Source organism: Spea bombifrons, chromosome 4 (genome assembly GCF_027358695.1).
Source record: "Spea bombifrons isolate aSpeBom1 chromosome 4, aSpeBom1.2.pri, whole genome shotgun sequence".
NCBI classification, from domain to species: Eukaryota; Metazoa; Chordata; class Amphibia; order Anura; family Pelobatidae; genus Spea; species Spea bombifrons.
In genome coordinates, this window is record NC_071090.1 from 81,550,018 (window position 1) to 81,570,734 (window position 20,717).

General features: G+C 37.3%; 1 protein-coding gene across 1 annotated transcript; it reads right to left on the reverse strand.

Annotated features, from left to right (window-relative positions):
- Window positions 1–1,586: 1,586 nt before the first annotated feature.
- On the reverse strand, window positions 1,587–20,222 carry SCG3 (secretogranin III). The gene is made up of 12 exons (XM_053465193.1): window positions 19,632–20,222; window positions 18,909–18,961; window positions 17,754–17,793; window positions 17,438–17,653; window positions 16,034–16,176; window positions 13,595–13,756; window positions 12,746–12,911; window positions 12,362–12,478; window positions 5,242–5,322; window positions 3,522–3,653; window positions 2,994–3,074; window positions 1,587–2,160 (listed from the first exon to the last, which is right to left on the reverse strand). The coding sequence occupies exons 1-12, from the start codon at window positions 19,717–19,719 to the stop codon at window positions 2,042–2,044; spliced, it is 1,398 nt and encodes a 465-aa protein (XP_053321168.1). The 5' UTR covers window positions 19,720–20,222; the 3' UTR covers window positions 1,587–2,041.
- Window positions 20,223–20,717: the final 495 nt, after the last annotated feature.

Below are 20,717 nucleotides of genomic sequence, written 5' to 3' on the forward strand. Positions count from 1 at the left end.
AAGAAACATTAGTGACGTTTGGATGACCTTGCCAGGCTACCAAGTCACATGGCTACTAACAAGACAGAAACAGTCGTCCAAGAGCATCTAGAGAACCAGTATTTTTCCCTTTTAAAGCATTCAGCAGATCGGGATGTCAAATCCTCCGATACAGGTAAGTGGATCAATGTTGCCCCGACGCATTTTACTTTTGTAGGTCTATAACCTGTTAAACCTTAAACACATTCTTTAACCAGTCCCCAATGTGAATTTACATACTCCTTACACCTTTGCTGACATAACCTGTATGCAAAAGGTTTCATTCTTACAATGATAGCCATACATAATCTGAAAGCATCCGGGACCTCTGTGTATCGCTTGCCCTTAGGACATGCCAGGATAAGAGCTCTAATTCAATTGCACGACTGCATCTGTTTGTTCTCGGTAAAATCAATAACTAATCAGTAACTACTTACTAGGAACGTAAGCTTTATCTCCTCCAAATATTTTATTATATATAAATTAGCAAGTTAAGCTTTCGTAAAGCAAGTACAGGAGCTTCTCTAAATTTTATATAAAATGGCAAACTTTTAGTTCATTTTAATGCTTCACTAGGTGACCGTATGTGTATTACCGCAATATAACTATTTCTTTTCTTATCCCACCTCTTACGATTAGATCAAGGTGATTGGAAAAACAAATCTCATATAGGTTTTTTTTTTTTGGGGGGGTTATTCTGGGTGACTGCTTATCTAAAGTTGTAGGCCATTTAAGCTGTTACACATATCATTTTGTTACACAGCAGTCTTTTCAAACTAGGCTGATATATGTGTAAAGCGGATTACATTTAGCTCTAAACTGCACAGATTTGTATTTTTTTTTTTTTTAAGATGCAACACAAAGGAGACCCATATTAACCTAAATAATTAACATGTTAACATGAGCAATGCATAGATTCGGAGGATGCAATGATTGTACATGACCGAGAATACCGTCATCCAAATCTATGAGCATATGATAACATTTGATAATGATAACAATGACAGTGTTTATATATCTTTGATTTAAAGTGTATGGTTGATTATGCCTCTTATGGTTACATCTCCGTCTTTTGCTTAAATTCAATTATCTTTCATAATCTGGACAACTATATTCACACGGACCGGATTCTCCATAATAATGGCGTGAATTACAAATAAAATATTAATACTTTGTCAGCGAAACACTTGAATTGAGAGAATCCTAGAGTATCGATGATAAGCAAGATGATGCTGCACGGTGATATTTCCCCCTAGTATATCACAATATTTTATCGTGAGAGTGAATTAAAGTAGAGAGCTTTGGACGTCTAACCATCAGCAACTTGACAATGTATATCTTTTAGAACAACCAACCACTTAATTTAGCCATGTGGCAACAAGCTTGTAAAAACGAAACAGTTATTGACCCAGGACTTATGTTTCCTGAGATAATGGCGCGTCCATTAGAGACGACTTTATCTCTGACACGCAGATATGCCATTTTTTAGTAGTACATGAATAATCCCCAGCTAATGCGCTTACCTTTTTTTTTTTTTTTTTTTTCTTGTAAGGAATTGTGTAGATTGCTTGCTCTTATCAAACACTTTATTCTCACAGTTTACAAAGAACTAGGGATTTCTTTTAAGCTCAATATTATTCCATTTGGTTTTCAGGTAGAAAAGTAAAAAGCTGCCGTTTTTTTTTTACCTGTTCACACTTAATAGATGGAAACAAAAATACTGAGGAATGTCAGAAACGGGTAAAAGGCATCATAGGGTGACCTCCTTGGGGAAAAAAATGCAGTTTTTGAATTGGAGCCTTCCTCTACTTACTACTAAGTCCATGTTACAAGGGCATGGGGCAGCATGGCTACATACAGGTGTCTACAGTTGGTCCTTTAAACCTATGGATTAGATTAAGTCCATGGGGAGAGATTATTCTCAAATGATACTTTGGAAAGAGTTGGTTTTGGAAAACGGTGGACATTTCTAAATCTACAGTATATTTCCCACAGTAGCAAGGAGTTGCCTTTCATGGCTTTTTTACAAGCTGCCGTAGATCCGTTTGATCACGTCAGCTTCTTCTTTGTCCATGATTCCTTTTTCTACGTAGGCATCTGCCTGATGGTTGATGAAGTCCTTCAGCTTTGAAAGATCATATTCTGAAAACATAACGCAAACAAAAGAGTGATTATATACGGGTCGCATATTTTACATGTTTACACAAAATCAGAATGGAAAATTGTGCAGTGATTTTGAAGCACGTTAACCCCTTCACGACAAAGCTTTCGATTTGCTCCAAAACTGATGTTTCCTTTTAATTGTATAGGTGTCCTTTACCTTTATGCATCCCCAAAATGTATTATTAAAAGGGTCTTTATAACTGCTGTAGTTTATTGTAGACCTCATTTTGCTAGTGAACTCCATCTTGGATCCTTTGTGGGAGTATTCTACATCAAGGATAACCAACAGGTAGCTCTCCAGCTGTTGTGGCAATTCCACTCCCATCACACTCGCAAAGAAAATAATGAATTCTTTTTTTTGAAATTGCTGGCCAAGCTGGTGAGATAAATGTTGGCTAACCCTGCTCCACAGCTGCCAACAATCCTAAATTTCCCGGGACAGTTGTGACAGCATGGCATTATGGCAAACCTCTAGGCTGTAATGGCTGCCCATCCAATAGACAGAGACAAGGCACTCCCTGGGTGTGATGTTACATACTGTGGTTGGACACTGGTATAACTGGGAACTCTCTGGATGATCTCTTGTCTTCTTTCTCCAGGCAGGCAAGCAGAGTTTAGTATGTCTGTGGGTATTGTCTCTGTGTGTGTGGTCTTTAGAAGTGCTGTAGGGTCTGCATGTTGCTATGCTATCCCTGGTTCTTTTAATAGAAATATGTTTAGTTTTTTTTTAGAGTTATAAAGGAAATGCCCTTTTTTTGGTACATTATCTTTATATATAATCTTTTCCTTCTACTCCTACATAATTGTGTTACCTTCTTTGCTTCCCTGTTTGTTGTGTGTCTTCAGCCACTCAATATTCTTTCTGATTGCTTCTAAATATGCATCAGCATTCCCTGAAGAAAAAACATTAGGAAGCGTTAGCGATTGATGGACTGTATAATAGGCAGTTTGACGTACACTATTTTTATGGTTTTCAAGCACATTTTGTTTCTTTTTTAAATACAGCACTATTTTGGTACAATTTCCAGGCACCCGAAGGAGTATAATTTATTTAACTTTTTTTAATGAATGGCCTCCCTGTTGAGATCTGTCTGGTTGCACCACCGAGTAACTGTATGCGCATGCACTGAAATACTGGCGGTCCGGATTTACATTAAAAACCAAAGATGTTACTGGTAATTGGTAGGGAACTTTTCTATTCTCTCACTTAGAGAAAAATGTATTTCCAAATTCTCAATCCTGTATATAAGTGCACTGTGACATCACCTGATCAATTTTAATAAAGAATTTGTGTTTTAATGCTGTATATGAAAATGTATTCAAATATTTTTCTCAGTTACCTTGTGGTTTCTTATTTTCCACGCTTTCTTTTGGGTCCTCGAATTTCGTGGAGTCCTTTAAAGTTTCATAACCCTTTTCCATTCTAGCGGCCTCTTCTTTGGTGCTATCAGAGTCATCGCTGGCTTTGTCAGCTGCATTAAGAAATGAGTACGCTGTTTTAGACGTCTGGCTCTTATCTCAACGTTCTTAAATAATTAATGCACACAGCTTTGGCAAGGAACCTAAATCGACATTAGCATTAGGGAATAAATAGTCTGTGTTGCCTATTGACTATTTTTGCATTATTATCATCGTCTATTTTTGGTTTACAAACCACTGGCTGTTAGATAGCGGATGGCACTTATATAAAATGCATAATAATACTGTTTTTGTCGGTACCTTTAAATGTGTTTTATGATCTGTGTTATATATGAAATATAGGCACCAGAATTAATCACTCTCGTTAACATAACCCAATAGTTAAGGTGTCTATATTGGGACACCTGTGTTTAGGGGGATGGGATAGACCAGAGTTAGGACGGGGGGCCACCTCTTGCTGTGGTCACCTTGCTGTGCTCATTGTGTCATAAGGTGGCTGCAACAGCACAGACCTCTATCAATTTCACAGCATTGAGGTTCAAAAAGGGAGCCAAGGATCTCCACAGTCAGCCCATGATCTGGATTGTCCCTGAGGTTGGACAGTACTGCAAGAGAGTGTCTACAAATCGGGACTGGTCCACAAAAACAGGATGGTTGGGAGATATGCTCCAACAGTCCTACCTCCCTTAAAAGAACTTAGATGTTGCTTGACTACATCTCTGCTAATATATGATTGTTGTCACACACAGCTACTTTACTGGTTTCATGAATTAAAGCAGAGCTCTGCCATCCGTAGACTTTCCAGAAACCAACAAAAATAACAATAATTTGCTGTGATAACAGACTGGACTTTTACTCTTGCTTGAATAAATTGAAAACAGATTGCTTATGGCGTTGGATGGTGTTCTGAATCTTATGTAAGCCAGGGAACACAATTCTGTTGCGCATCACTGAACCCCAAAAGGCAGATGAATGCTTTAGCCCAGTGACTCTGGTCCTGCACATGTACAGTTCTGCTTTAACGGTAAAAACAGAGATTTAAAGTTAAATAAACCAGAAGAATCAAACATGTTCCTAAAACTGTGTAGCCACCAGCCTTTGTGATGTGTGAAGTTGTAGTCATCAGATATACATGAATATTATTAGCCTAACAGGGTTCCTGGGAGCAGCCATCTTTATTTTTTGATAAACAAAAACTGGCTCTACGGAACGCATAACATCACAGATTGGCCGAAATGGGAAAATACCCATACCTGGGAACTTCTCAGGGAAGGCTACCTAACCCCTCCCTTTTATGGGGGTGTGGCTTCAGGAAGGGGAGGGCTAGTCTTAAATGGGCTGGGAGTAGGAGGAGAAGTGGGTGTGCCCAAACACTGCTCGCCTACCCGGAGAAAAAAAAAGGTAAGTGGCCCAGAGACCCAGGGAAGCAGCGCTTTACCCAGTGAAACCCAGATATGAAAATTCCATATATTGATAAGTATAAGTGACAATTGTTAGAATTTTTGGCATCAGAAAATACAACAAACTCATGGTTCCAGATTAACTGTCCTTTTTCTTTTGTTTTCTGGGAAAACGGTAACTCTCCAAAGTTCCTAAATGACAAGTTAATATAAAAAGGGTCTATTTAGTGAGAAATATTACCTGTTAATGTGTTTTTTGACAACACTGAGTTTTTGCCAAGTTTATTCTTGGTCTGTACGGCTATCATGGTATCCAGGTTTTCTGAGAAGAAAAGAGATGTAAATTAGGCGCAGTCCAGCCATCTCAATAAACCATTTCATACAGTAACTGGACTGGATTCACCATACATCGATAGTTTGGTAACACTCCTTTCCACCGATACTGGAGTAACAGCGATACAGTGACAATCTGGCGCATAAAGCTTGTTTGGTTATATGGCTTAATCTTGCTACAGATTAAGTATTAGCCATTTTTGTGGTTTAGCAATAAACTAATCATACAAACTTTTTTAACACCCTAGCCTTAGTACCCGTACCTGTAATCACAGTATGTAATGCATCATATGACATTCCACATACATATATGTCATAGCTGCATACATAGATGTAACGTCACAGGATATTTCTTCTTCAAGCAAAATATAATAATAATAATAAGTGTTATAATAAATTTTATGTGACATAAGAAGGATTAAAACAAAGCACTTATAATCACTTATTTATCCCCTCCATGGTAACTATAATTGTACCTTCTCCATAATTATACAATTACAAAGGAGCCCAGTAGAACAGCGGTTGCCTAGAGCTTTTTCTTTCATTCCCAGATCACAGATATAGTTTGCTTGTCTTCCACATCGATACATGATGGGATCACAGCCATCTGTGCACAGGTGGACAATGTTTGCTTTGAGGAACATTAAGGCATAATGGCGAGTGAGTCATCCACGCTCCATGCATGTATGTGTAAATGGTTTCCTGGCAACTGTCTGCTCGAATACATAGACCGGATCCCATTATCCTGACGTTCTATTTGAATAAGATACCTTTATTTAATGGGCTACAAAGAATTCTAAAAAAAAAAAAATTAAAATATTAAGTGTTTCCTGTTATCTGCACCCTCAAAACACATTGAGATGCAAATATGTATTCCTTCTTCAATAACCCTTTTATTACCGGCGTAAAAAAAAAATTAAAATACAAATAATAATAATTTCCGTGTTGGGGAAAATATTATTGCAAAAGTGTTGCTAATTCACAAAGCTGTGAAAAAAAAAAAATGACGACCTGTGGCAAGAAGTGGGAGATGTTTCTGAGTATGTCCCCAAGAGACCGCAGTGCTACTGTGTAGAGAATAGCAAGGGTTATGGATACCCAACAGTGAAAGTTGAATAGAGGCATGGAATCTCACAGCAAAAAATAAACCATTCATCCCATCTAGTCTGCCCAGTTTCCTTAAGGATTTAGACCTTAATCAACCCCTATCAGTTCTTGTCTCGGATTTAGTTTTTTTCTTGGGTACAAAACTTAAGGTTGTACTGTAGGAATGTCTGTGAAATCACTTTAACATGAATTTAGTATAACCATTGTTTTCAGAAACATGTTCCAGGGTTAAAGCCTGTCGATTAATCCCACTTATTTTGCATGGGGGAAGGATGAGTGTTAAATTATTGTGCTGTGAAAGGTCAACCTTGCCATTAGCCTTTTTCTGCTGATTTCATTTTCCTTTATGAGTAAACTTAATGTCATCCAGACCTCATCGAGGTACAGTGCTCTGTGCTATAATGAAGATAAATCCCTAACATAATGGAAGTCACTGCGTAGGGGGTGAGTAGTAATAAAATACAGTTGCCTTCAGAACACTTGAGAGTTAATTTGACATGATCTAGCAGAAGGTCAGGAAGGTAGCGCGGCTTCCATCTCTGCTGCTGTCTGTAGCGTTGTCCTGGCCAGAGAAGAGCTTGACGTCATTGGAAGTAGTCAGATAAAAATAGATACTACTACAGAAACTAACACGTAAGTGAACAATAAGTGTTCATTATTGTAATGGTATAAGCATATCCTTATTTTTGGTAGGGTACATCTTCTACCAGCATTGAGGTTGGGGGCAGGAGGTAGATCCCAGATTGTGGTGGTCCAGAAGAGAAGTTATTTATTTGACTGTTAATGGAACTGTTAATGTTCTTAACCTGGAATCAAATGTGCTTGTAAGATGTAGATTTACCATTCACAAAGCACTTCAGGTTATGAATTAATTATGTTTTCTATACAAAGTACATTAATCCATGCATTTATGTTGCTGGTAACAGACAGCATTTGAGACAGAATTTATATCTACACTATCTTCATCTTAAAGATAGACTATCTTCAGATTTGATCTCATTAATATATTTCCAGACTGAACATTCTCAAAGGGAAACATAGTTCTTTGGCGAACCCTGCCCTTTTCTCTCCTCTGTGGCATATTTAGGTTTTGTGCTGCCCTAGGCCTGACTGATCTCACATGCCCCATAATCTTGATTTTACCCCCCCTTCCTGTCAGGCCACACCTCTTCCATGGTAAACCCCACCCCTTCCTCTTCGGGCCCTACCTCTCCTCTCTAGGAGAGATTCATCCATTGTTAATTGTACTAGAAAAATCACAGATGTTCAAATTGGTTGAATTAGCACGCGGTCAGTCCATGATGTGAGCATGATGCGTGTAACAAACCGTTTGCGCCTTCCAGGCTCCAGCTACCCAGATCTCTGCCTCTAAAACGGGGTGTCCTAATTTGTTGATCTAGGACCCTAAAAATCGTAACCTAACTGTGCATATCCTATATCTACTGACTTTCCACTGATATTCCCTATAGGAAAGTAGGGCCTCTTCATGTTACCTTTCTATTATAGAGATGCCACAGGTGGTGGAAATATGTTTTTTCCATTTGAGTTGCTTTACGCATCTCATACAACAAAGTGATTTAAGAATTCTAGCATATATTACATTTATCAGCCCAATAATAAGAATACTTCTTTAGATAAAGAAAAGTGTTAGACACCTTTTCTGCTTGTCACAAAGATTTCCAGCGAAAGACATGTAACCATAGAAAATGTAATTTGTGCAGATGCGGCATCAGCTGGAGAAACCTTATTCAATGATAGGATTTTGTCATTGCATGAATCAGGAAAATGAAATAACACGGTCTCATAACATGAAGTATGAGTGACAGTATCTATATTTAGGAATTCTAGCACAATAACCACTCTGGCAGACAATGTTGATTACTATGCACCTTTCCCTTGCACCGATCTTACTGTACTGCTGGTGGTCTCCCTTCTCTAGTGGTATCATTATTGAATGAAATTGCATGGTAATGATGTCATACTTCTGTGCCTGTTGAGCTGGTTAGGGAGATCCGTGATCTCCTCAACCAGTCCTGAAGGGTCCAGCTGCTGATTGGGCAGTTGTGCCCCCCCTCGCAGCTGCGCCCGAGGCCAGTGCCTCTCTCGCCTCACCCTTGCTACGGCCCTGCCACCATAGACTGGGCCCATATAGCGCACTCGGTTATTATGTATTGTTTTATATAGAGCCATCATATTCTGCAGAGCTGTACAATGGGTACACAGAACATAACAAATAGTGCATAATGTAACAACTTGAACTTACAGAAGAGCTAACGAGGGCCCTGGTCAAACAAGCTCACAATCTAGAATGGGTGGGTGGTTGGTGGGAGAGAGATAAACATGTTCATGCACAGAGGTGAATAAAGTAACTGATCTTGCCATGGGTTAATTCATCAGGCCAAACACTAATCCCCCATTGTTCGTACAAAGTTTAACTCTGCTATGATATAGTTAATCCAGCCTAAATATTTGCACAGCTGACTTGCAATTGTTTTGCTGAGCCTCGAGATTGCCTAGCTGCAAATACATATTCATCAGAAAACCCATTGTGTGGAAATGAAGGTTAAATAGCCCAATCAGATCCGCTAGCCTGCTTTGTTCTCCGTCACTCACCTAGCATGGCAAGAACGTCATGAGTTAGATGGTAATTTTCTATTTAAAAAATGTCAGGAGTGATGGTGACCTTGAGCTACTGAAGAACAGCTAAATGTTGCTGTGCAATCAAAAACTTCAATAGTCGTCGTATTGACATTCAGATCCATATTTCATCCTGAAGATACTTCTCTCTCAAGCTTTGCACAATTCATGTATTTTTTCTATTCGTTTCAAATTACATTCGTCCTAGCCAGAGACTGCAAATCAATAACTTTTTTTTAGTTTGTGACCATTATTAGATATATCTCGCTGACATTAGGGCAGCATTAAGCTTTTACTGATAATACTGAAAAACATGCTATTATTTAAAAGCCAAGGGATTTCTTTTTGAAGTTCATTTAATAGCATCATTGCCTTTCATGTAAAGCGTGAATCTTATTTGGTGAGCAGGCTGATTGCCACAGAGGATTTATGAAAATACAAGCTATATCAGTGCTATACAGAACATGTTGGTCATAGCTGGTAATGACTCTAACACACAACTCTATTACAGAAGCTAGAGGACCAGGAGATGTCTGGCCCAGGATCAGCTGTAAAGTACTGGATGGCTGGCAGAAGGGCAAATTGCATTGCCTTGATTTACATTTTTTTCTCCATAGAGTTTAACATAATAGTGACATAGGCCCAAAGTGTATTTCACAGCCGTAGATTGTAGTACTATTTTTGTGTTCCATGCAGTGCGGCTCCCAAGAATTCCTCTTTATAGACCCGTAACTAGGGCTTTGGCACCTGGGATGGTCAGAGGGCCCACCCTGTGCTGATGTAACGGGAAGCAGAAAGAGACACAACGGCATTGCTGCCAGGTGCCTCCAGAGTACATTTCACCTTATGTCACCTAAGGTGGCTGCCTTTCTTGCTTCATGGAAGTTACGGCCCTGCCTCTCTAGGAGGGACAGTCCCTCTTGGCACCCAAATACTTCTGTTCCTCTTTTCTCTGAGCTTTGCTAGGTGTGAGTGTATCATGGTTCTATGGCCCTAAAAGTAATGTTTTAGAAACAGCAAAAATGGGTCTAGATATTAAATTGTGTACATAAATTATATTCTTGTAATTCAGTTATATAAGTAGCTATCAAAAGCCGTGACAAAGCTCTGGCCCTCAGAGACAGCCCTGAGACAAAAGTGTCCCTTTTTGGACATTGAACGCATTGAGCGGTAGGTATGGTAAGAGCATGTTAAACAGGACACACTGGAAGTTCTGGGTTTCTGTTTTACCATCAGGGTAAAGGATGCTAATCAGTTCCTCTTGGACATTTATTACCCCTATGTTTCCTCTAACACTAGCTCTATACATCATCGCTCATCCCGCCTGTGGTTCTGTGGCTGACTGCACAATGCATGATTAATATAAAATGTGACCAGTCAAGAGAGTTCTTTGGAGTGCATCATGGTCTATTATATGTCAGAAAATGATATCAACAAATGCCTTGTGAATGAATTTTCAACTGACGGTGAAAGTAGCAATTATGTAATCACAGTTATATCTGAAGTAACAGCAGAAATAAAATGTGTGATATTTATTTTGTGTCCTATTATTCTGTGATTCTAAAATATTTACTACAATGAGGCGGTTATCCATATATATATATATATATTTATATATATATTCCAAAAATAGTTGCCGGCACTCGTGGGACATGGTTTCAAATAATTTCAAGAAACCAAGTCCCACGAGTGCTGGCAACTATTTTTGGAATTTATATGCATCACTGCTGCAGTTACCAAGCACCGGGCAGAGGAATTAAGGTTGGTGTGCAATTGTATATCTTGGATTTATATATATTTACTGGAAAATACTTCAATGACAGCTTTGGAATTGTCTCTAATATATTTAAATGCAGCAGCACATTTTGGAACAGCGGGTCCAGGGGAACAGCACCTCTGGCGCCAAACCTTGGGCAGATTGTTGTATTTTGGCTGCTTGTTGCCCCTCTCCTCAACAGGCTAACTACAAGAGGGATCTCTGATCTCCATAGTGTGCTGTCCTCACGTCCTTAACAGACAGAGCACCGGGATATGACGTCATATCCCGACAGCCAGCACTAAGGATGGCAGCAACAAACGGGCAGCTAGAGGCTCTGCCCTGAGTCGGGCTTAGGGCAGCACGGAAAGAAACACATTGCTGCTAAAATGGACTTTTAACTTTTATCAGCTGAGATGAAGAGCAAATATTTAGATTATGAGTAATACATATTTTATCTATTCACCATTCAACATATCATCTCTGGGACGGCAAAACATGTTGTACTGTACATGCGAGTCATGTTATATTTTATGCATTGCAACAATGTGGAATTTATAAAGCAAAACAACATACAGTGCATTGGAGGGTGTAAGGGTACAGAGTGCCTTTAAATCTCCAGTGTAGAGATACATATGTATCTTTAAGTATCAAGGCTGCTAAAGTAACAAACAAATACCTTCACCAGGCCACCAACAAGATGACCCATTAGGGAAGAAAACATTTCCTTGCTTGTCCCTCCTAGTGCCCCCTCAGCACATTACCTAATGCCAGCATGTTGATGTCATGCATGTGTACAAAGATGGAGTGCCCAAAGAATGGCTGCTCCGGGCTCCCATGGTAACAATGGGCCGCTGGCGGCTGCCTTATTTGAATTAAAGATCTTATCCCAGATCTCATGTGCACATCACAAAAATGCTAATGTAAAACTACATTCAATGCATGGAAATCAATGCCAATTCCTAGTAGAAATGAAAGCAAAGCTTTAGACAGATACTAGGAATACGATGTATCAACATTTTTGGCTTAGTCATAGTTTTGAAACAATTAACATTGAATCTTCATTTAAGGAGATGGTATGAGGAAACCAACAGGACACTGATCTATGTGGCATGGTTAATAATACTGACAAATACGGTTTATGGATCATGAAACGAGAAAGCAATAAATGAATAATGTGACTCCAATAAACCTGTCAAAAAATCCTGCCGTACAAATGTCTTTACATATAAATGACCTATCACAGTGGCCAGGGCTTGAGGTAGGGTCTGTAGAGGAAGCGTAAGCTGTGGATGGGGTTGATACAGGTAGGATAATGTTTTATGGTGGGGAGTGGCGTCAAGAGAAAATGTGAGTGCAAGTCATTTAATGATGGACATACACACTAGTATAAAATAATTGGAATCATGTTTGCATGATAGAAGTAGGCTGGACTGGAACTAAGCACATATAAGCTCTTTCATGTGAACACAGTGACACTAAACCAAGTCACTATGTATCTCAAGGTACAATAAAAAGCATTTCTCACCCAAATAGCTGACGCCTTCCTCAGGGGTGATAGTTCCATATTTAACCATCATTTTCACAAAGTCAATAAGCGTTTTCATTATTGTTATTAATGTTTCCTTTTCTTTAGCATCGTTTTCTGTAAAACATCACAGCAAAAAATAATATTAAGTTGGGAATGGAACTTGAAAAATACATGTAAAATATTAGACTTTTTGGTTTGTTTAGGGTCTCTGTTATATTACGTAAAAAGTTGAAAAACAAAAAGAGTTTAAATTTAAATTAATTTAAAGTAAAACTACTAATCCATAACTACTACATTCCTAGCATTACATTTAGCCTCATTGAAACATAGATGTCATTAGATTTACATGTTGGGGATGCTGTAAAGTATATGCAGTATTACCTGAATTCAAGCTTTTTATAAGGCGGTAGAAATTTGGGAAGTATTGCAGATCTTCGAAATTTTCTTCAGGGGACAATTCATTCCTTCTTTCCAAAGTAGTTGTATGGAGAACATCTCCTTCGCTTTTATTTCCTTCAGACAGTTCCTCATCGTCATCAGGTGATTCCTATATTGAATTTAATGCAAGTTTTTACTTAATTTCCTTTAGTTCAATGATTCAGTTCAATGATTAACCCCCTCCTGTACATATATATTATTTTTACTTGGATTTCCAAACAACCTTCATGGAATAGAGTGCAGAATTGTATGCTCCCTCATGGGCATCCTCTAAATTGCACCCTAATTCCTCTAAAGAAGGAATTATCGTACATTAATTAATGAGTATTAATAACTGAGACATGAACATGCATCTCTGAAACCACAAATCCCTACTGATGCATTTCATTAGGTAAAAGATAAGAAGACCCCAAAATGAAGCATTAGGGTCGGCATGATTATATGTTGAAGAACTTTATCTAATAAGTGGCGGTCTCATAAAATGCGCTGCCCCTTGTATGCAGTACATTAGTATCCGGTTTAGCTACATACATTGTTATACTGTAAGAAATATAACATGGCTATGCAAAGCGTGCGTCTGATGGTTTAAAGTGCAGTTGTCCTGGTTGGATGAGTTATTATTAGGACAAATGTCTAGATTTATTTCCATCATTTAATTGAATTTGTGCCCACTATCACATACCATCATATTAAACATCTTGTATAATGTTCCCCAGCAAAGTAATTATTGCTCGAGGCTAAGAACTGCACATTGCTCTCCATTTACTATTCAGGATGTTTCAAGGAAATTACCATTATTCCCTCCTGTTTTTCATCTGCACCGACGTCTCCTCTGCCTGCTGCATAATCCAGACCTTCCGATTCCTTTTCATGATTTTTAGCCTCATTAGCAATTAGTTGTTGTAAAACTTCTGCCACTTCATCTTCTAATGTGTACGCCTGGCTTTCAGTAATCTGTAAAAGTAGATTACGCTCATTAAACTATAGTTAGCTCATGACATCATTATATTGGTTTAAGCCAATGCTGACACTGTAACGATTTTCGGTATATACAACAGTACCCAGACATTATTTTTCCACGCTTCTAACATATGCAAGCGCCTGCCCACATATCTGATGACCTTTCAATTAATTTATTTTGTTTAAAGTCTTATTTTTAAAGGTTTTAGAAAAGCAAACTATAATTTACTAAGAAAATGTGCAATGGAAAAAAACAGTAGGAAGAGTGGGGGTTAAGGAAATGAATCCAAGATTGTATTTGCAGTTTATTTAAAAAAAAAATACTTTTTGTAGATTTGTATGACAACATAAGCAGGTTTTATGCCGTTATTGGCCATCAAACACACCGGGTATACCTATGATGTCACACATGTGGCTGATCCCATTCTTTATTGTGCGAACACCTGCCTGATAAAAGTGGCCACAAGGTACAAAATCATACAATCATCGCATGCAGCCGTGTGCATCCAGCAGATGACGGCATGCATGTTATTTTATCATCTGCTGTCTATAAAGGGCCAGTGCTGATTTTAATCTCTAGTCCCTTCCTTGGTTTCTGAGTACCTTTCCCAATAGTCCCTTACCTAGTTGATGCAGCCGATCTCTTTGTTTGATGTTAGGGAGCATTATCAAAACAGAAAGCCATATTCTCAGTATTTTCATGAAAAATATATCAAAAGACTATATGCAAGTTGGCTGTGCTTGCCACCCAGCCCACATCTACCATAGGACATGTCTTAATGGATAATATATTCTTCTTGAATTAAATACTGAATAGAGTCCATAGTGCTCTGGGATGCTCAGTAAACACCTTAAGTGCTCTTTTATTCATGAATATTTGAATGTCATTTTAAACAAATTGAAGTCTCAATAAAACATTGCTTCAAACTAAGCCAACATCGATGACTGTCCCTTTAAGGTTACTCTCTCAAAATCACATGCTTCAAACCTGATCCGAAGAAGAGGGGCAAATGCATCATTCTGTATTAAGTCTTATCCTTTAATAGATGGTGCCATGTTTTGTTCTAGTTTTACACAAGATGTGTTTAAATTGATAATGTATTATATCTTCAGGGATGGTGGATGGAAAAGCTGATAGCAGATAACATAAGGACATTAGACCTTATATCATATCACATCACTAACTCTCCAAAATCTTCTGTGCTGATAGACACTATTGTGTGTCACATGGTGTCACTGCTTCAAATTAATCTATTTTTCTTGGATGTTTCATATGTTTTAAGTGTGGTCTGTATGAAGAACAATATGGTGAGCGGCCTAGTGGCTTTGATTTATTACCCGGCTCATTTCAATTGTTTCCATGTTGACTCTCAATCTATCATTGCTTTGCTCGGGAATCAGAATGAAGGGCTTATGGCGTGAGTCATCATTAGATCGCTGCCAGTTTTCCATCCAAACCTGCAATATTAACCCTGCCTGTGTCCTGTGTTGGATGGAACACTCATTCTAGCTTTCATCCTCCCACTTGGTTACAATGATTTATTAGTTCCCTTGAAGCAACTCCTTTGCTTATTAGCTGTAGACCCATCTAATATATGAATTAGGAATGGCTCAGTTCTTTCTTAATACCAAACACATATAATGACTGTAACATGAGCTGTTTGAATTCACTCTTGAAAACCGATACTGCATTTTGCTTTAATTTCCAAGACCTGCCAATATCAGGGCTTAACACATCTTAGATGAAAGGGAACATTTACCGAAGCGTTAGTACCGTGAAGCCAAGCGACAGTATAAAGAAAGCCACAAAAATCAGCTATAGAGCATCATTTTAAATAAACACATATACAAGGAAATAGTCTAGCCAACTTTAAATAGGCAAGTAGGATAAAGCTCCTTTGATGTCTGAAATACACTTTACTGAACCAAAATATTGATAAGACTATATATATTATATATAAGTCCTATTTAGCAAAACACCTGGGTATTTTTGGGGGGGTATATAATGCAGGTCCCCGGCTCAATTAGTTAGCTATGGCTGTTCCATGTTATATGCATGCAGCTTCCACTAATGTCGCTATCTATGGAGCTGTAATTACTCCAACAGTTGATAACTAGACATTGTGTTACCAATATAATGGATTTCAATCAATACTTGCATTCCCCTTACTGGACTGCCTATGAGTTAATTAGGCCAGCCCTTTCAGATAAATGCCAACTGGTCTCTAAGCAATAGGTTAAGCAATATAATAGTGACATCATATTACATACCAGACCCAAGTTTAGCAGTTTGGAGACTATCTTATCAAAGACTCCTCTGTCATTCTCCTCATAAATTCTTGTAGCAATCTTCTGAACAATGTCATCTGCTGTTAAAGGTGTCCCATCTAATTGGTGAAGGCCATCAGGGTCATCTGAAGGAACATATGCAGATTAGATTTATACAACCCTTATTTTGATCCTCATCTTGCACCCAATCACATCTGTAATTTATAACAAAACTTTAAAAAAGTAATAACTAATTCCTTTTGAAAAATTGCCATGTAAGTTCTGGTATTTTTATGGACTTGATTTACCATTATATAGATTCTAGGACAAAAGTAGCAAAAATTAGTCGATATCAGTCTTACTCCAAATCAAAGAGAATGCCCCTCAACAGCTATTAAAACTTATCATGTAGGTGCTACAGCCAGTAAAAAAATGACACTTATCTAATATTTTATGCATTATTCTTTATTTGGGTTGTTTTTTAGTTTAGACTGTAGTAAAGGTTTAATCCAAAAGCGTTCCTAAACTCCACTTCCGAATTTATATTGATTCTAGCCTACAACGCGCTTAATCATATTTTCCAACAGGGATTTTTCTCATAAAGTAAATATAAAGTAACTAATAACTAAAAATACAATTTTTGTTGGTGGTTGAAATGTAAGGGATATTGTATTATACACAGCTAAATAAAAACATATAAAATGTAGTTCTATTTACATTTGTTTTAATAATTATTACACAACAAATATGGCAATTTATAATTTGTAGTGAATATTTAGAAATACATATGCAAATAAACGATCACACTTTCATTCTTTCTTATGCTATGTAACCAATGTGAAGAATTTTTATTTAATTTAATTATTTTTATTTATTGTTCAAAACAACTTATTAGAAAATAAACAACCAAAATCTCTAAGTACATGGGAAAGAGCGCATATGTTTCTTTAAAATACATTATATATATATATATATATATATATATATATAATTCTCTTAGGTCTGACTTAAAACACCTAACTAGGGATCCATACAGGACAGCAATCTTTAATTAATGTGATATCTCCGTATAAAGCTATTGATCAGTTCCGACCTTTGATGTTATTATGACCTAATTTAATAAAAGGAGTTTACTAACGTATAGGATTGTATAAACTAATCTGAATATATCATAGCAGTAGATCGGGTGATGGTGGATATGATAGTTATGTAAAAAATAAAGATCTGATTTTTTAAATATTCTCCAGGCGCTTTGTAGAACTCTATTGCAAATGTGCTGGTTACGAATAAGTCTATCTAGAATTTACAGCAATAGGGATTTTCTAGTAGAGGGCCAGGCAGTTACCATAGGTAATAAGTATGAACTATTGTGTGGGATGGGTAAGGGAATCATCTTCAATAAAATACCTTCAAACTTATAATCCAGTCCACTTTTCGTGGAGTCAAAATACTCCACTGGCTTCAGGTTCTTTGTTGAATCAGCATCATCTTGTGAAACCTTGCGATCACTCAGTGAGTTTCTTGTAGAAACGCTTCTTTTTACATTTTTATCTTTCCCCGCTACAGACATCAAAAAGTTTAAATCATCCACCAAGGAGTCATTTTTTAAAGCCTCTGTGGGTTCTGGAAGACAGGTAAAAGAGGGTTTAGATGCCATTTGTACTTTTCCTGTTTGGTTCAGAATAATGTGCATTCTCTTTTTCTGTGTAGTTATCACATTTACCTTTGCTTGATGCTCTGCTTACGGTGTGTGCCTCTGCAATCTGGTAGAATAAAATATAAGAAGGGAATTGTATTGAGTGTTTGCTAAAAATAACATTTTTGTTTTATTTCTATAACTGTTATAACCCATAATATATCTATATACATATCTAACCTATAATATATTCTATCTATCTACTTATCTATCTTTGTACCTCCCTTTCTCTCTATCTTTTAACATCTGCTAAGACAGGCAGAACAATAATGACACTATAATGTCTCTAGACAAACTAAGTAAAATGCTTGATATGATACTATTAGTAGCTGATAGGTAGACAGCAAATAAATGACAATGATGTTTAGTCTAAAGTACTTGTTTTTATGAAAATATAGGCTGGGATGATGTGGTGTAGTCCTTTACACCAAAATTGATAATATGGCAAACAAGCAGTTGTTGTATACATTAAAACACATATGTTACTATAAAAAGTTCATATTGCATACTTTTTTGTTTATAGACCAATGGTCCTGAAGACCATGATGGATGCTGAGCCATAATCCTGACACATGAAACAGATCTATGTAACTGAAGACAGTTACCATATCATTTCTCATCTGAAGAAATGGGAAGCGGCGGAAACAGTTTATAAAATGTTACAGCTGACATGCTTGCTTTGTGGTTAGAGAAAAGAAAGTTCATATTCAGCAGGGATTTGTACAGTAAGGATACTTAAGACGTGAAATTCACTGCCAATTGGCATCACTTTGGCACATTCAGCTTGTGCATTAAAAAGGGTTTGATGAATTCCTGGTTAACATTAATAATGACATCATCAATACAGACACAAATCTGATAACAACAATTGTTTAACCAAACAATAGAAGAACTAGAAATATTCTCAATGTATTCTTAGGCTTCTTCTGGCCAAATTAATAAAGGTATTTTAGAACTGATGCATTTGGAAAAGCTTTGTTTTCAATGTAATTAACTACTGTACCAACTTACCTAGGAAAAATATATCATTTCTTAGTTCTAGTGGTAAAACACCCTTTTATAAATAGTGACAATTAGGATGAAATTTAGACCTTTTTTTTTTTTTTTACTTAAAATGAACTAAATGTAAACTATAAAGAATAAATAAATCTTGATGATCATGCAAAATATACTTTAAATTACCTGTTCTTCCAAAGGTCTTTCTTCACTTAATTCTCTGTTGTGCACAGCTTTGTCTAGGATACACAGAGAGCTGCATTATTACTAATGAACACGTCAAGTCAGAACATCTAAATATTCCTTTAAACATAAAAGAAATCTGGCACAGAAAGTATTTTCTCAAGCAAGTGACTGCATGTTTTTCATGACACCATTTCGTTTATAAAATATTTAAGTCTTGAAACAGATGATGTGCCAAGCCATGCCAGACTCTATTAAAAGCATAATCGGATTACTTTAATATGGGGATTAAAAGGAACATCTTCTGTAGGCTACATACACTATACAAATACACATGCACAATATACTATATTCTGATAGAACTCAAATAAACCAAAATGATATCACTCTGATATTCTTTACTGACATATATATATATATACATATATATATATATAAAATGGCAATAGCGAATATATATATATATAATGACTTTACTGAACATATATAAATATAATGACTATACTGAACATATATATATATAATGACTTTACTGAACATATATATATATATAATGACCATACTGAACATATATATATATATATGACTATACTGAGCATTTATGTATATATATATATAATGACTTTACTGAATATGTATATATATATATATATATATATATAAAATTATATTTGATGTGAATTACTGCATAAATATTGCCCCTTGTGGAAGGAAGGGTTTGCTTACCTTGATGATCGGTGGGCATTGGGAACCCCTGCACATGGTACATTACCCCAAGCAGAGCAGCCAAGACAGAAAGCACTTTAAGACCCATTTGTCACAGTGATGAGTGTCTTTGAGCAATCCTTTTTTTGTGTATTCTCCAGATGCTCTAAAACAAAGGGATTTTTGCAGCCAGCCCCTCTAATCGCACCAGGGATGATCGGTGCCTCGTCGTGAAGGGGATTTGATTTGCACGGAGGGGAGTGAGTGGACGGAGCACCCTGTGTCTGAGAATGTGAGTGGAAGAGGACTAGCCCCTGAGGTCAATGAGGAGCTGTTCAGCAGACCTGTGGTGCTGAAGCTGCATCGGCGAGATTGAAAGGTCTGCTCTAGTCTGGTGACTGGCTTGATCGCTTCTTCTATTGTCCAGACCCAGACAGTCAGAATGGGAAGCGCTCCTTCCCGATGATTGCTCTAAAGGGAAGAATTCTGGAGATCAAGAATCAATTCTACAGCCTGCGTCACCTGAACGCTCATCGGATCCTTGCCCAGTCCTTCTTGGCACCGCCAATGCTTGTGTATGGGACATCACGACCTCAACAGCTGTGCACAGACCTGAGATGTAAAGCCGCAGCTGATTGGACACTGAACCATTCAAGCTACGCCCCTTTGGGTGCTCTATTGGAGTTATTTTTCACCTTCACATCTCCTGTTAATTTGCTTGTGGAAGAACATCCTATACATGATGGCAATAAACACCTAACATATTACAGACCCTTCCTTCTGTGATGCTGGCTCTCTACTGCTACAGAGATCCTGCTGTCACTGCAATTTAAATTATATTAGACTTATACACAGTATATATATATATATATATATATATATATATATATATATATATAATATTAGACTTATTAATGAGAAAACTAATACAATCTAAAAATGAACATGCTAAATCTCAAATGTAAAGATATGAGCATCATTATTATTTATTGATGTATATAGCGCCATCATATTCCGCAGCGCTGTACAATGGGTGTACAGGACACAACAAGCAGTACATCACATAACACTATGGATTTACAAAACAAAAGGTAAGGAGGGCCCTGC

What these genes read in the sequence shown, in the direction of transcription:
- SCG3 (XM_053465193.1), bottom strand. Translation starts at nt 19,719, where the DNA reads ATGGGTCTTAAAGTGCTTTCTGTCTTGGCTGCTCTGCTTGGGGTAATG. An exon ending in GGAAAATAAGAAACCACAAG is followed by an intron (nt 3,075 to 3,521) that starts GTAACTGAGAAA and finishes TTTTTTCTTCAG; the next exon opens with GGAATGCTGATGCATATTTA. An exon ending in CAAACAGGGAAGCAAAGAAG is followed by an intron (nt 2,161 to 2,993) that starts GTAACACAATTA and finishes TTATGTTTTCAG; the next exon opens with AATATGATCTTTCAAAGCTG.